This window comes from Parasteatoda tepidariorum, chromosome 9 (genome assembly GCF_982258835.1).
Source record: "Parasteatoda tepidariorum strain Cologne lab strain chromosome 9, Ptep-v5.0, whole genome shotgun sequence".
NCBI classification, from domain to species: Eukaryota; Metazoa; Arthropoda; class Arachnida; order Araneae; family Theridiidae; genus Parasteatoda; species Parasteatoda tepidariorum.
Window position 1 is genome coordinate 72,316,171 of NC_141763.1, and position 15,359 is coordinate 72,331,529.

The 15,359-nt window shown below is 32.3% G+C and overlaps 1 protein-coding gene across 2 annotated transcripts in view; it reads right to left on the bottom strand.

Annotated features, from left to right (window-relative positions):
- LOC107449804 (sodium/calcium exchanger Calx) overlaps nt 1-15,359 on the bottom strand; it is a 115,433-nt gene that overhangs the window by 31,787 nt on the left and 68,287 nt on the right. For both annotated transcript variants that reach the window (XM_087152115.1, XM_016065460.4), the window contains exons 2-4: nt 10,549-10,912; nt 6,574-6,700; nt 5,261-5,480 (exon numbers count right to left, since the gene is read on the bottom strand). In XM_087152115.1, the coding sequence (XP_087008241.1) occupies nt 5,261-5,480; nt 6,574-6,700; nt 10,549-10,904 (703 nt within the window). In that variant the 5' untranslated portion in view covers nt 10,905-10,912. The remainder of the gene's footprint in view (nt 1-5,260; nt 5,481-6,573; nt 6,701-10,548; nt 10,913-15,359) is intronic.

Genomic DNA, 15,359 nt, shown 5'->3' on the forward strand with positions numbered 1-15,359 from the left:
CTCAGATAAGCTCAGATCATACGGTTTTTCAATAAAGGTTATTACGGTTTTTCAATCATACTTTTTTTTCAATAAAGTTTTAATCACAAAAAGTTTAGAGAATTAATAATCTTTAATTTAAAAATTGCATTTCTAAATTTCTTATGCAATATATATTCTTATTATACAAAAAGCAATGAACAATTTTTTTTAAATATTTCCACTTAATATAAAATATATTTACCACAATTTTCTTATTCTAAAAAGAAACACTCATTTAAGTTCTACATTAAATTTTCGTTACTAAAGCATGCACAGAAAATTGAACTTATATCTATCTTTTTTATACTAAATGTAATTACACCTCAAAATCGGAAAGAGTTCTTGAGATAAAAAGTTCTTAAAAAGTTCTGAGATATAGTGAAATACACAAAGAGTAAAATTAACATTAAAGGATTCAAACTTTGGACCGTTCTCCTGACCAAACTATTGGGACCATATTTCCCAGATTGCGGCTACACCCTATATTTTAAGGGTCGAAAATCCGAATCTGTCAAAAAAAAGGTATGTTTATTCAAAGCAAGTACGTTTTTGTGTCGGGTTTCGTATCTTAAAATATCGTCCACACTTATTAATTAGCATATTTGAGGTCACTCCCTCGAACCATTAACATCGAGTCCTAGAACGCGAAAATCCTAAAATTAGATCAAAAGTTATTCAGAGTGGTCCATTTTTTATTTTGCACAATGTATATATCAAAAGCATATCTCCTTCAAGCTTATTGCTTGTATTCTAAATCGATTTATAGAAATAAAATTCTATTTTTCTGAAATAATTTGATTTAGTCTTCTCTCTCTGTCTCTCAAACTCATAACTTATCCCCTAAATCGATTGTAAAAGTGGAAGCGTTTTTCTGAAATAACCTGATTTAGTAATAACTTATGATATCATTAGCTCGATTGTTCAATATATTGGTAAGTGTAATATTTCGTTTCCTTTCACAAATTATTTATCTTCTAGATCCCCTTTAAAAGTATCATTATTTTTTTTTAAATAATATAATTCTATACTAATTAAAGATATCGATTATATTTCTCAAGGTGGTATAAAACGCAACCAATTTATTTTTAAATCAAGATAAATATAAAAACATATTTTTTGTTCCTGAATCGATTTTTGAAGGTAGAGTACAATTCAAGGAATTTATCAGAGATAAACAAACGCATGGCAACTACAACAATTTCTCTTCGTGTCACGCAATAGTTAGACATGTTTTTCCCCCTCCAGAATTGATTACCCACGAAATAAGGCAACAAAGGCAAAAACTTTGAACATATTGGTTATTTGAAGTAAAAAAAAAATAATTAAAAAAAATAAAAACGAGTGTAGATTGGTAGATTTATTCGTAATTTATTGCCGGTCAAAAACAAACCTCTGAAATCTTTACACTTTATTTTTATAACCGTCGTTGAACAGCCGACACAATTTTTGAACTTACGACTGCTAATGTTCAACTCCACAGCTTTGTAATTTTGAATCCAATCCGGAAGACAAGTGAACTTCTGGACCAAGTATTGGGAGAAATTTACATTCGTGGAGAACTTATTTGATGGAACTAGCAAATATTAGCGTTACATGGTAAAGAAAACCACGAAAACCTCCTATGGTTATCCTGACGGCAAGAAGATTAACTCATGATCCGTCTACCACTGAGGATATTTAATGTCAGTACTGTGGTCGGTGCGAGCAGGGGGTGAGCTCAAATCCCATCCATTTTTGTGATCAAACCCGGGTCACTACGTTGGGAGGCGAGTGCTCTATCCCCTGAGCCACTACGACTCTTAAAACTTTATTTTATTTTATAACCGTCATTGAACAGCCGACCCAAATTTGGGTTTAAGACTGCTAATGTTGAACTCCGTATCCTCGTAATTTTGAGCCCAATCCTGAAAACAAGGGAACGCCTGGATCAAGTATTGGGAGAAATTTGCCTTCGTGAAGGACTTTTTGATGTAACTAACCCACATTTGCTTTACATGGAGAGGAAGACCACGAGAACCTCCCATGGTTAGCCTGACGGCAAGGGGATTCTAACCCATGATCCCGCAGTGGACTGATCGTTAAGACACGGTTCCCAGCAGATCACCGAAGTCAAGCATCACTGGCTGCGGTCAGTGTGCTGGTGGGTGACCACTTGGATCAGTGTGCTTAGGGACCGAGGGTGTGCAGTATTGGTCCTCGTTAAACTGTTCTACCGTAAAGTGCTCGACTTCGCATGCAGGTCGTCGGGCTACCGAAGCGGGGGTGCCATCCCCTCTGCAGAGGATCAAAATTGTGATGGCATGTCTTCGGCTCATTCTCAGGGATGTTTTCCAGACCGTCGCCAATAGCCCATTGTGCAGCTCTAGTGCGACGTAAATGAACAAATCAATCAATCAACCGTCTACCACTGAGGATATTTCACGTCAGTACTATGATCGGCGCAAGCCGGATGCGGAATTCGTAACAACCAGCCATTGCTAGGATTCAAACCCGGTTCACCTCATTGGAAGACAAACACTCCACCCCTAGAGGTACACGGCTCCAACTGTAATAACTACTTAATCTGTATTACGTAAACGCAAAATCTAATGGATATTACTGCTAAAGACCCGATTCTTTATACCATAATTTGATCCGGAATTTTTTACCTGTGTGTACAAAATACGAAAACTCTTTACATGGCTAAATTTTTCATAAGCTCTATCGACAGGATAAGAAGCTTACGTGCAAGTGGAAATAAACTCGTAACCCAAATTTCAGGTGTAGTGAAATGCGTAGACAACGTAGAAAAAATTTAGGTTCAGAATTTGAATATTAATTAACTTCAAGCAAAGAAAAATATTACGCTTTTTTAAACAATGCATTTTAAAAAGTAAAAATAATTAAACATATTTAAATTTTCATCACCCACGTGTTACCCACTTTTAAACGCCGGAAGGATTAGAGAATTCAAACAATGAAACAAAGAGGGCTGACAAAAAGTGATTTATGTAATCGTTGTTTTGTTCATTGTTTAATAACCCTAATGAAAGTATATTTGAGAAATGTCTTTAACAATTTATTCTCCGCCTTCAAGATATATATTTCATCATGTGATAATTCTTCATGATCTAATATATCCTTTTCTGGCGTTTAAAAAAAATCTGCTTTAATATCGATATTCTGTTACACATTGCCATATTCTACTACACTGCCATATTGATAAGCTTCATTTAATTAAATTTTATTATCGTTTAACGAAATATTGTATTCAATAAATGCTGTTTTCGATAATACTCGCAATATCGCATTCGATAATTAGTAATGGCGATTGCACTCGTGATATTATCGCATTCGATAATTAAATTTTTTCGATATTTATTGTGAAACTCGCCTAGCTCTACTGACAACATATTCACAGGGTTGCGATTATAGTAATTTACTGCAGAGCTACTTAGATAAAATTCGACAAAAAGTGCTTCTAACTACCCTTTCCATCGGGCTGACCGTGAGAGGTTTCCGGGGTGATCCTCCCCATGTAACGCAAATGCCGGTTAGTTCCATTAAAAAGTCCTCCTGGTTTGGTTCAATGCTTGATTCAGAAGTTACCTTGTTTTCTGGATTGGGATCAAAATTACAGGGTTACGGAATTGAACCTTCATAATTGTAACTCAGAATTGGATCGACTATTTAACACCAATTTAAAATGCAAATAAATAAATTTAGAAAGAATTTGCGATCTCCAAATTAGGCAAATTTTACAAAACTATTTTCGAAGAATACTAAAACTTCTGAAATACTAAAAAAAAACTTTTTAAAATTAACATTGGTCAACGATGGTTTTAATAATGTACAACTAGTTTGTGGTACAGAAAAGCGATCAGATCCTACAACGAACAGGGTTTAAAAGCGACTGTTAAAAAAACATTTCACTAAATTTGTTAAATAATAAATGTTAAAGTCATTTGGTTTTCCAGATGATCATTGCTTTTCAATGGTACATGAATTATGGGTTTGAGTCCCCTTGCGTCTTACTAACCGTGGGAGGTTTTCGTGGTTTTCCTCTCCATGAAACGCGGTTTGTTCCGTTAAAAAGTCGCTCACAAAGTGAAATTTCTTCCAATACTTCTCCCTTGTCTTCTGGATTGGGTTCAAAATTACAAGGTATATTACGATTCTCAGTCACGACTTGCTCATTCGTGTATCGTGAAGCATTCTCGGTAAGGAAGGTCATAAGTCCCATTATCGTGATAAAAACAAATTGAAATTCCCGAAATTTTCTTTATCGTGTAATGCTAATGTGGGTCAATTTTATTCGTAAATAAATTCAAAAAAGCAGTTCATTTGAATCGTGTTAAAAGTGACAGTGGAAATAAGCTGATGATGATTAAAATAAGAATCACAAGGTGAACATTAACCGTTCAATAACAGGGGAGGAAGAGTTCATTGCACAATATTAGCCAGTCACTAAAAACAGTCATCTAATTGCCACTTTAACTACTATAATCGAGTCTTCCTGTTATTAACTGCCTACTAGTTTGAGATTGTATCGAGTAATGTCAAACTAATTAAGACCAAGTGTTTTCTCATATTGAAGCTTTAACCAATACTTTAATCCAAGCGTAGGCGAATTTCGAATAATTATTGTAATTTAAACGCATAATTGTTAAATTTATAAGTATTTTTAAGAATAGTATCATTGGAAATCGAGTCTTCCAACAAAATTACTTCACGCAATATCAAACTAATTTAGACAAAATGCTTTATACGGAAGCTTTAACCAATTATTTAAGCAAAATTGAAACTAATTTGGGGAATTACACAATTGAAACGTATAATTTTTATGTTTATAAACATTTTCTAAAATGGATACGTAGGTAACTAAGGCCTTCCAACAAAATTGCTCCAAGTAACACCAAACTAATTTAGATCAAATTTTTTATACGGAAGCTTTAACCAATTATTTAAGCAAAATTGAAACTAATTTGGGTAATTACACAATTGAAACGTATAATTTTTATGTTTATAAACATTTTCTAAAATAGATAAGTAGGTAACTAAGGCCTTCCATCAAAATTGCTCTAAACAATATCAAACTAATTAAGGAAAAATATTAAGTCATATTGAAACTTTAACCAATAATTCAAGCAAACTTGAAATGGATTTAGATAATTATATATTTGAAACATTTAACTTTTATATTTATAATTATTTTTCAAGATACATATATAACATGTTTTCGTTTATATGTACTACTTACTTGTGGATGAATCCACTTCCATTTGCTTGGTAGTCTTACTAAGAATTTTGACTCTGCAAAGACCCTTATCTGCTGCATAGCTGATGCCAACCAACAATGGGAAAAAAAGGAATGTGACGACGGCCTCCCATATCTCCACTTCATGAGGCGAAAATCCCACAAGTATAATAAGAAGCCAGATGTAGGCAAAAACGCTGAAGAAAGCTGTCACGCTAAACACCTAAAGTGCAAAAACGTCGATTAAATTAGAAACGTGTTAAAAAGTAACGTTAAAATAAACTTAAGAGGAAGCTAATCAAAGGAATACGCAGAAAAGTTGAGACGCTTTTTAAATATGCAAGCAATAACAATCACCAGAAGCAATTATGGTAGAAATAGACTAACAAAAAAGGGTTAAAAGATTTTGAACAAAAGGCAAGCATAATAAAGGGGGAACGAAAATTTAATATTTAAAGATTCCAGTTTATTATTAAAGATTCAAAAGAACTAAAGAAAATAATATGTGATTGTAAAGTTCCTCCCTACATAAAATAATAAAATCATTAATAGTTTCATTTCCTTTTGCTGAAAGTCTAAAAATAATTTTGCCTTTACTCTATGTGAGTTAGAAGCTTGCCAATGCAAAACCTTCTAAAAACAATGGTTAAACACATTTTGTTGCTGTATGGGCTAATTAGGGAGTGGACAAACCGAAATGTTTCAAGCAGGGTGAATAAATATGGGAAAATAACAACATCATTGTGGACAAAACTACAAACGGACTCAAATGCAAAATAGAAAAATGACATTAAAATGTCGAAACAGCGAACAAGACCAACTCGCTATGCACAAAGAAATGAGAATCACATGAATTTTGAATCTTTGGTTTTAATTAAACTTTATTTCATATGGATTTTTGTTTAATCTTTAATGGCAATAAATGTCAAAAAATAAATAAATAATGATGTCTTGATGAATTACTACTTGATGAATTACACTTTTGTCACATAATATTGATCTTGGCCTGACCCCATGGTCAGCACCTGGTATTTCTATCCAAAATTCCACACCCTGGCTTTTTGAGGTTAATACATTAAATATGGATATTGGTGTCGAATCTTTATAAAGTTTGTTTAAGGCATGAACCCACAACCTTATATAAGTCAAGCTTCAGGCGATTGTCACTTTACAGCTTCATTCCAGATGAGCATATCCGTATGGGTGCAAAATCTTTTTAATGAGTGAAATAAATTCGGTGCGTTTGTGATTTGCTTGATTGCTAACGCGGATAATTTTATCTTCAAAATAAACTAGATTGAAAAAAATAAACTTACACTAAATGTTCGGATTCTTCTACTTTCCCCTGCTGGAAGAGCAACGATACAAACACCACAGATGACGAGCAGATTGAATGCTGCCGACCCTACGATTGTACCAGGACCCAAATCTCCTGCTTTGAATCTGGAAAAATAAAAATATACGTAAATTGAAATAAAAATCAATTTGAAAATCAAAACATTGAAAGATGCCCAACAATTAAAGAAAAAACTAATTACATTATCGTAACTTTTAAATCACAATTATGCAAATTCAAAATCAATACGGGATAATATGAGACAAAAATTGAAACTTCCACTTCTTAAAACGGTGAATCTGGGCCAAAATAAAACAATCATCTATGTTTTTTGTTTTATCCATACATTATATTAATGTATTAAAATAACAAAATCCTAATCATAAAATTTGCTTAAGAAAATAAAATCTCTATCTCACACTAAGCTTCAACGAATGTGGTAAATCTACGATGTCAAAGCATTGAAAAATTGAGAAGCATGTCTCTAATATGCCGGAATATTGCTTTAACTGCAAACGATGAATTTTAGAATGCTGTACTTAACTACGGTTGTTTTAACTACCATTACAGTTGATTTAATATAACTACAGTTGTTTTAACTGCAATTCATGCATTTTAGAATGCTGCATTTAACTTTAGTTATTTTAACAGCCACTACAGGTGATTTAACAGCCAATGCAGTTGATTTAACATTACTACAGCTGTTTTAACTGCAATCCATGTATTTTAAAAACGTTTCACTAGCATATCAAAATACTCATAAAAATTCAGTATAATAAACGTTTCCTATATTAATCTTTTAATTAATAGAATCAAAATTATCTTACGCACTTAAACTATACTTTGATGAGGTCTGAAAATTAAACGTATAATAGTGTACTTTTCTATCAAAAATTATTTTTCCAATTAAAAATAATAATAAAAATAAAAAGCAATTATTCTCGAAATTATTGTCGCATCCAGAATACTAAAATAAAATTTTTCTTTTAAATAAGAATTCAAATGAATGCGATTTTTGAGAAGCTCAGAGTAACTTCAATTTTAAGATATCTTTTTTCTTTTCCTCTTTTTTTTCCCCCCTCCATTTTTTCTTGGATTTAAGTGGGATCAATTGAAGTTAATAGTTGAGATTATCCCTGTCCTTTGAGATTTGTTTAATCTGTATCAAGTAAAAAAAATTTTTAATTCGTTTATTTTAGCTACTTTTATCTGCTTATAAGAAAATATATGATGTTAAGATCTTCTAAAATATAAAAAAAAAAACTTAAGACCTGGTCTCATAATAAGATGTCATTAAATGTCCAACTATTTATACGTTTCAATTAAAGTACTAAATCTTCAAAAATTTCAATTATTACAAATTCTAGAAACCAGATATTTTTGAGACATTAAAAATTTAAAACCTTTGATTAAAAAATGTGTGTAGGCCATGAAATATATATCGGCAAGTTTTATTGCCAGTTCTCAATATCTTAAGCAAACTAATTAGTTCACAATATCTTATAGATATCTAATTTTAATTTCCTTGTAGATATCTAATTTTAAATATGGTTTCCCTACCAAATATTTGAATATTTCTTTTCGATAGTCTGTTAAATTAAGGTCTGAATTAATAATTTTAAGTACTTTTTTATGCATTAGATTTATGTTTGCATGGGTTTTTATAGAAAGTTCATATTTTCAATAAGCATTATCTTGAAAATTGCAATTTCTTATTTTTCAAAATCTTGCCTTAAGGAAGAATTTTTATTTATTTATTGATTTTTAGAATATTGGAATAGGCAGAATAACGCACTTTATTGTTTTTTCATTTCTTTTTTTTCTATTTAAAAAGCGATGTTTGTTTTAAAATGAATCTACTCTATTTCAATTATGTTATTGCCATTTTTTTTAACAAATTGTGTAGTTTTTCTTTTAAAAAAAACATATTGATGGTTTAATTTTCAATATCTTAAAGCAAAATTGATTATTTTCCTTATTTGAATTTTAAACTTCTCAATAACTCTTTTTTATTATTTCATTAACTTCAAGAGTTAATGAAAGGCTGATTAATGAAAGTTAATGAAAGACTAAAAAGACTGATTCAGAAAAAAAGGCCAAGATTTTCATAGAATGATATAAAAAGCCATTGATAATAAATTTTAAAAGTCCAAATAATTAAACTATTTTCATCTTTTTTTTATTAACAATAGAGATCCCTAGCAAATATTCATTTTCCGTAAAAGATATTTTTCATATCAGATAATAATTTTAAAAATGAATTGCCAAATTACACTTTTCCAAACGCATAACAAAGAACTAAATTAACAATTACTAATTTTGAGTTTAAAAAAGGAAGTATAAGAACATATATTGTATGATGTATCAAACCGCCATCATTCTTTTCCAAAGTACGTGACAATAGAGATTTGTTGATCATATTGGCGTAGGTTTTGTGATAAAGAAATACCCAAACTCTCCCAAATATTTCACCATAATTCAGATAAGAATCTTCTTTGCCTCGAAGGCTCAAAATGCCCACGCGCTCACACGATTATTGTCGTTCCACAACTTGGCGCAAACTTTCGCTTTTTAGAATCGGATGGACCGGATATTTTGGCCATTTTACGCTCAAATGGTGGAGAACATTAGAGAACTAAAATGTGGCCAAGTCAAAGGCAAAATAAGAGGACATTTACCTATAGGGATCAGTGTTCTTCGAAATAAAAGCATGGAATAATGTTTAAAAGACATTTTTGACTGTTGTCAAAGTTAGAAAAATCATTATTTTACTTACGCGAGTGGGTATAGCAATTGACGAATAGAGCTTGGAGTCATATTACAGCAAAGGTAATGTGTCAAAAGCAATCCGTTTTGGTGATTAAATGCTTATTACGTCAGAAACAACATGGTTCAGTAATTAAATGTTTACTGCGTCGGAAATAATTCAATATAGTAACCTGCAAGGATCAGTATTTTATTTTATAACCGTCGTTGAACAGCCGACCTAATTTTTGGGTTTACGTCTAATGTTCAACTACGTAGTCTTGTAATTTTGAACCCAATCCAGAAGACAAGGGAACTCCTGGATCATGTATTCGGAGGAATTTTGATTTCGTGGAGGACTTTTTGATGGAGCTAACCCGCATTTGCGTTACATGGAGAGGAAGACCACGAGAACCTCCCAAGGTTTACCCTGACGGCAAGGGGACTCTAACTGTGGTCGGTGCAAGCCGGATGCGGAATTCGTATCAACTAGGATTCGAACCCGGTTCACCTCATTGGAAGGCAAACGCTCTATCCCATGAGTCATCGCGGCTGAGCAATCAGTATTCTTCAAAATAAAAACATGGAATATGATTTAAAAGGCACTTTTTGAATGTTGTCACAAAGTTAGATAAGCCATTGTTTTTCTTACTCAGAGTGATTGCTGCAATTGAAGAATAATATTTGGAGTCATATTACACCAAAAGGTAATGCGTCAAAAACAAGTCATTTCGGTAATCAAATATTTACTGTGTAAAAATAAATAGAGTGTTTTAGTAACCAAGCATTTACCACGTTTTAGTTGTTAAATGTTTGCTACGACAAAAACAACTCAATATGGCAAATGTTTAATGCGTTAAAAATAACTCAAAGTAAATCTTTACCGAGTCAAAAACAACGCAAGTTGGTCTTATAGTCAAAATGCGTCTTATAGTCAAAATGTGTCTTATAGTCAAAATGTGTCTTATAGTCAAAATGTGTCTTATAGTCAAATTATGTCTTATAGTCAAAATGTGTCCCTTGTCAAGTAATCCAATTTAGTAGTAAAACATTTACAATCGGGAATTATGGTTTTTGCGTTAAAGAAAGAACCCAATTAAGTAGTCAAATGCATTCTGCATTGAAAACGACCTCTTTTTTACTTTTCTAAACTCAAATTAATATTACTTTTCAGAAAAAATAAGTTCAAAGTTCAACAAACTAATCTTACCCATTTCCGACAATTTCAATAATGGACAGCAGTATCTCAGGTGCACTGGAGCCTAGAGCCATGAGAGTCAAATTGGCAACTGTGTCATTCCAAACTTTGACTTCAATCACTTCTGGCTCTGTCTCATCAGAGGTGGAAAGCATGATCTTACGGGTTTTGCTAGTGATTTTTTCGATGGAACACATGAATATGTCTGCAATGATGGCCACCCCTAGAAAGCAGTAGAGAAGGCCCAGAAGGTAGATGAAGGCTCTGACCCCCGGGTTCCATGTGGACTCATTAATGATGGGGAGGAGTAGGCCCTCACTGCACCTGTAGTCGAAAGTATGGTTGTGGTGACTATACATCATTTCCATGATTCAGCCTGCGGGAAAATAAAATAAATCCAAATTTAGATGACATATATATGTTACAGCTAAAGTTATAAATCCGGTTATTATTAATACTAACCGGTCACTATTAATAATAACCGCTTCTTTTGTTCAAAGTGAGAAATACCGGTTATTATTAATAATAACCAATGAAGTTTGGTCAATGTGACTAAACGGTTTCGATAGCATTGGGACATGGATGTACCTCTTTGCATATGTGTTACGGTTAAAGTGATAAATCCGGTTATTATTATTATTATAACCAATGAAATTTGATCAATATGGTTAAACGGCTTCAATAGCATTGGAACATGGGTGTGCCTCTTTGTATATGAGTCACGGTCAACGTGATAAATCCTGTTATTATTAATACTAACCGGTCGAAATTAATAATAACCACTTCTTTTGGTCACAGTGAGAAATAAAAAGGGGACATTTTCGTATCGTGACCTGTGACAGAATAATCGCCAAGTCTTGGAATTTCCGGGCAGCGAGAAACTAAAAAAATTAAAAAAACAATCACAGAAAGGGACCAAATCGAAGCGTATAACCCAGGGCAAACATCTATAGTCCGTTTACCAGGAGTTGGCAATTGACTCCGCCTTCATCACGTGATACCCGACGATACTATTTCGCTATTTTTGAGAGAAGGATGTGAACAATCCTGAACAAGGTTGCTATTTGGCGATCGTATGTCAAAAATATTTATTTTGCAATTTTTATGTGCATTTTTCAACATTAAATATTTCATAAATTTAATGACATTTCTTTCTTTCGAGTGAATAGTATGTCCTTTTTGAGACATTTTGCTGCAATATATTTAATTAGATAGAGTAACGAAAGATATAATAGCAGATGATAAAGCGAAGTCAGTGACTGAAAAAGAATTCACTATTCACGTTTGGCGAGCAGTAAGGTTTGTCTCAATTACTCAATTTCAAGAGCGGGGACGTTTCTCTCTATACTCCCCGTCCTTAAATGAACTCTTCGCGTCCAAAGAGGTGGAGCCAAGTGCCAACTCCTGATGAACGAACTATACAAGTATTGATTTAATTTTTCCTGTTTAAAATCAATTTGGCGATTGTAGTTGACGTGGCAGATCACGATACGGAAATATCCCTAATGAAAATGCGAAAGAATGACATTAACCAAACTTCATTGGTTGTTATTAATAATAACCGGTTCATGTGATAAATTCGCTTAAATTATTCACTTTAACCGGTTTATTTGGTTTTTATTAATATTGACTGGTTAGTATTAATAATAACCGAATATTCACATTGACCGTTAGACAAACATAAGTAGACTTATAATGTGAAAAGTGCAAAATTATTAACAGCTTTAGAGCAAGTTAACAGTTTAACACAATTTGTGAATTTTATCAAAATTTCGCAATATTAGCACAACTTTACAATATAAGCACAATTTAGCAGTTTTAATTCAAAGGTTTGTACTTTTCGATTGAAAATCAAGGTTGCTTTGTACTAACTGCGTACTGATTTTACATACGTGAGAATACGAATTCTCTTTACCGAGAGAGGTAAGGATACGCGGTTAGCGATTTCTAAATGTTAGTGATAAACTATATAAATAAAATACAAATATATTTAGCACAAATTTTGAAACGTTGTAAATCTATTCCGATGGTAGTTTTTCTTTTTAATATAGCTGGTTAAAATATTTTATACTATTACATATTTCTATTGAATAATTTAAATGTTTTTAGTAAACTATAAAGGGAGAAAATGATATATATTTATATTTATTCCAGAAGTTCGAATTTTCCCTACATAATTTAAGAATAGCAACAAAAAAAAATGGTCGGCAAGAAGTTCCTTTATATTCTGCGACTTACAAGGAAATTTTTTCTAATATCTCTATCGCATAAAATTAGTTAATTTAATTAACCGTAAAGGTAAACTAAGCAAACAAATTGATTTCGATAATCTGATAAAAAATAAATCAATAACATTACCAAAATCTATTCTATTTTATGAAGAATACTGTTTTTAAGCTTTTAATGCAAAACTTACAATAAAAACTAAGCAATTATTTTTGTACGCAAATAGCTTGCAAATGATAAGCTATCATCTTCGAAAAACGTACGTATTACAGCGTCGTTTAAAAACTGTAAAATGTCACGGCTACTTTTTAATGCATCGTTTATCATAGGATGTTAAAAAAAAAATTATGTAAGGAAAATAACGATTACAGGCCTGAATTTTAATAGTTAATCCAAAAATTCGTACTTTTCCCTAAGCTGTAAAAAACAAAATGGATGAAACTGCATTCCTATTAAGGGCTATTTTTTCTAGGATTTCATTCACTTATAAAATAGCTAATTTAACTAACCGTTAAGGTAAACAAAGCCATCGACACAAATTTTGTATGCAATACGCAAATTCAGCCTTAAAAAATAACATTTGAAATAGAAATAAAGTAATTATTTTTGTTTGCAAATGGATTTTCAAAGGAAAAGCTATTATCTTTGTAACACAAAAAAAAAAAAACAGTTACATACCATCGTTTAAAAATTGTATTTACGTTACCGTTTAAAAATTGTACTATGTTACCGATTAACCCTTTGACGTAGAACTTCTAAACATACTTTTCATTTTTTGCATTAATTTAGGTCAAAATAATATTATGCATAACATTTTATAATTTATGGTTACGAAATAAAGCATTAAGCGCGAGTGTCTTTTTTTTTCTGCGTTAAAGGTGAAATCTTCGGAGCACGGTTCAATTTCAAACAATAATTTTTCAAATTTTGCACTTATTTGTAGTCATTTAGATCTAAGAGATATCGTTACTCATCATTGAAATTTCTTTAAGTTACAAAATCAATTATCGATAAATTTTTGAATAGGAATGAAAGAAAAAAAAATTTCAAACTACTTTTTTTCCGGATTTTATATTTTTGTACAAATTTAATTCCGATAATCCAACACATTTTAATTGGTAACTATTAGACTATAATTTATAATAAAAAAATACCAAAATATGTTTTTGCTTGTAATTAGATCGTCAGAAAAAAAAATACTTAATGGACATCAGTGTTCCATCTGCGCCAAAGAGCTAACAAAGTTCTGTAAGTGATATACTAACGACTACAGCCTGATATTTGATATTTCTTCCAGAAATTCGCACTTTTCCATAGCAGCAAAAAACAAATAGTAAAAATTCCCTTAACACTGGGTTTACGGGACGCGTCATTTTGACGCATTTCGAATTTTATAAGGAAAATTACAAAACCCGTTTGCATTTTTATTTTATCTCTTGTAATGACTTTTATCCATTGATCGAGGTAAATATATATTGAAGTCTATTTTCTTCAAAAGCGTTTAAATAATGAAATTCTCTTTGTGGTATACCTATCTCTACGGATGTGCGTCAATATGACGTAATCGTAATTTAGACAAAAGTTTGAGTAAACATGCAAACATCACATCAATAATAAATAGTAATGTACCAACAATACTTCGATCCGTTATCCGATATCGTTATCTCAAATGAAACAAGCGATAAGCAACTGCTGCCGATAAGCAATAACAGAAAGTACATACGTAGAATTTCAATTGATGTCAGAATGCGAAGAGATTTTGAAGGTTTCAGTTGCTTAGTTCGAATATTGAAAAATAAAATATTGGAACATTTTTTGAATTATTGATATTATTGTGAACCTCAATTTTATACGATTTTGACAAAAAGCCCTTCTTTATCATCTGAATATGTCTAGAAGAGGAAATAAAATTTTACAAAACATAGTCAGTATTTGTGAGGAGTATTCTGGTTCTGAAGAAGATGGAAATAGGCCGGAATAGCAAGGTCGGTAGGGGTCGGTCCGAGAGTTCGTGGGTTCGAACCCCGCCGGCCGAAGACTCCCCGTGTAGTAAAGTGACTGATGCACGTTAAATCTGTCGAGTCGCAAAAGTCCTCCATGTTCCCATAACAAATCAATACCTCTGGGAGTACTGGATTGGAGATCGATCGTTCTCTGATTCAGGTCAAAATTACGATCTGTGGATGAATGAATGGATGTATGAATTTGTCCGCCCTATAAACGGGCTCGACGTATAGTGTGGCAGAAGTCCAATTCTTGGTCATAGATGGCGCCACTGAAAAACAAGAAACGCACACTCTGCCTTAAATTTGCTCGCTTTCACCAAACAGGCTTGCTAGTGCGGCAGGTGGCATTAGAAACAACAACAGCAGATGAAAATGAAGTGATTCAAAACGAGGATGAAGTCGAGATTTTGGAATCGGGTGAAAGTATGCAAGCACTGGAATCATCAGACAGTGAAGTAGGAAACCGTCAGAAATTAGGTCTTTGCAGAAAAAGGATGTGTATCCTATCCGATTCTGAATCTGAGAATGAGACAAGTATTACGAGATTGTCCCAAAATTCGGACGCATTTTGTGATACAGAAATAGCTGTAG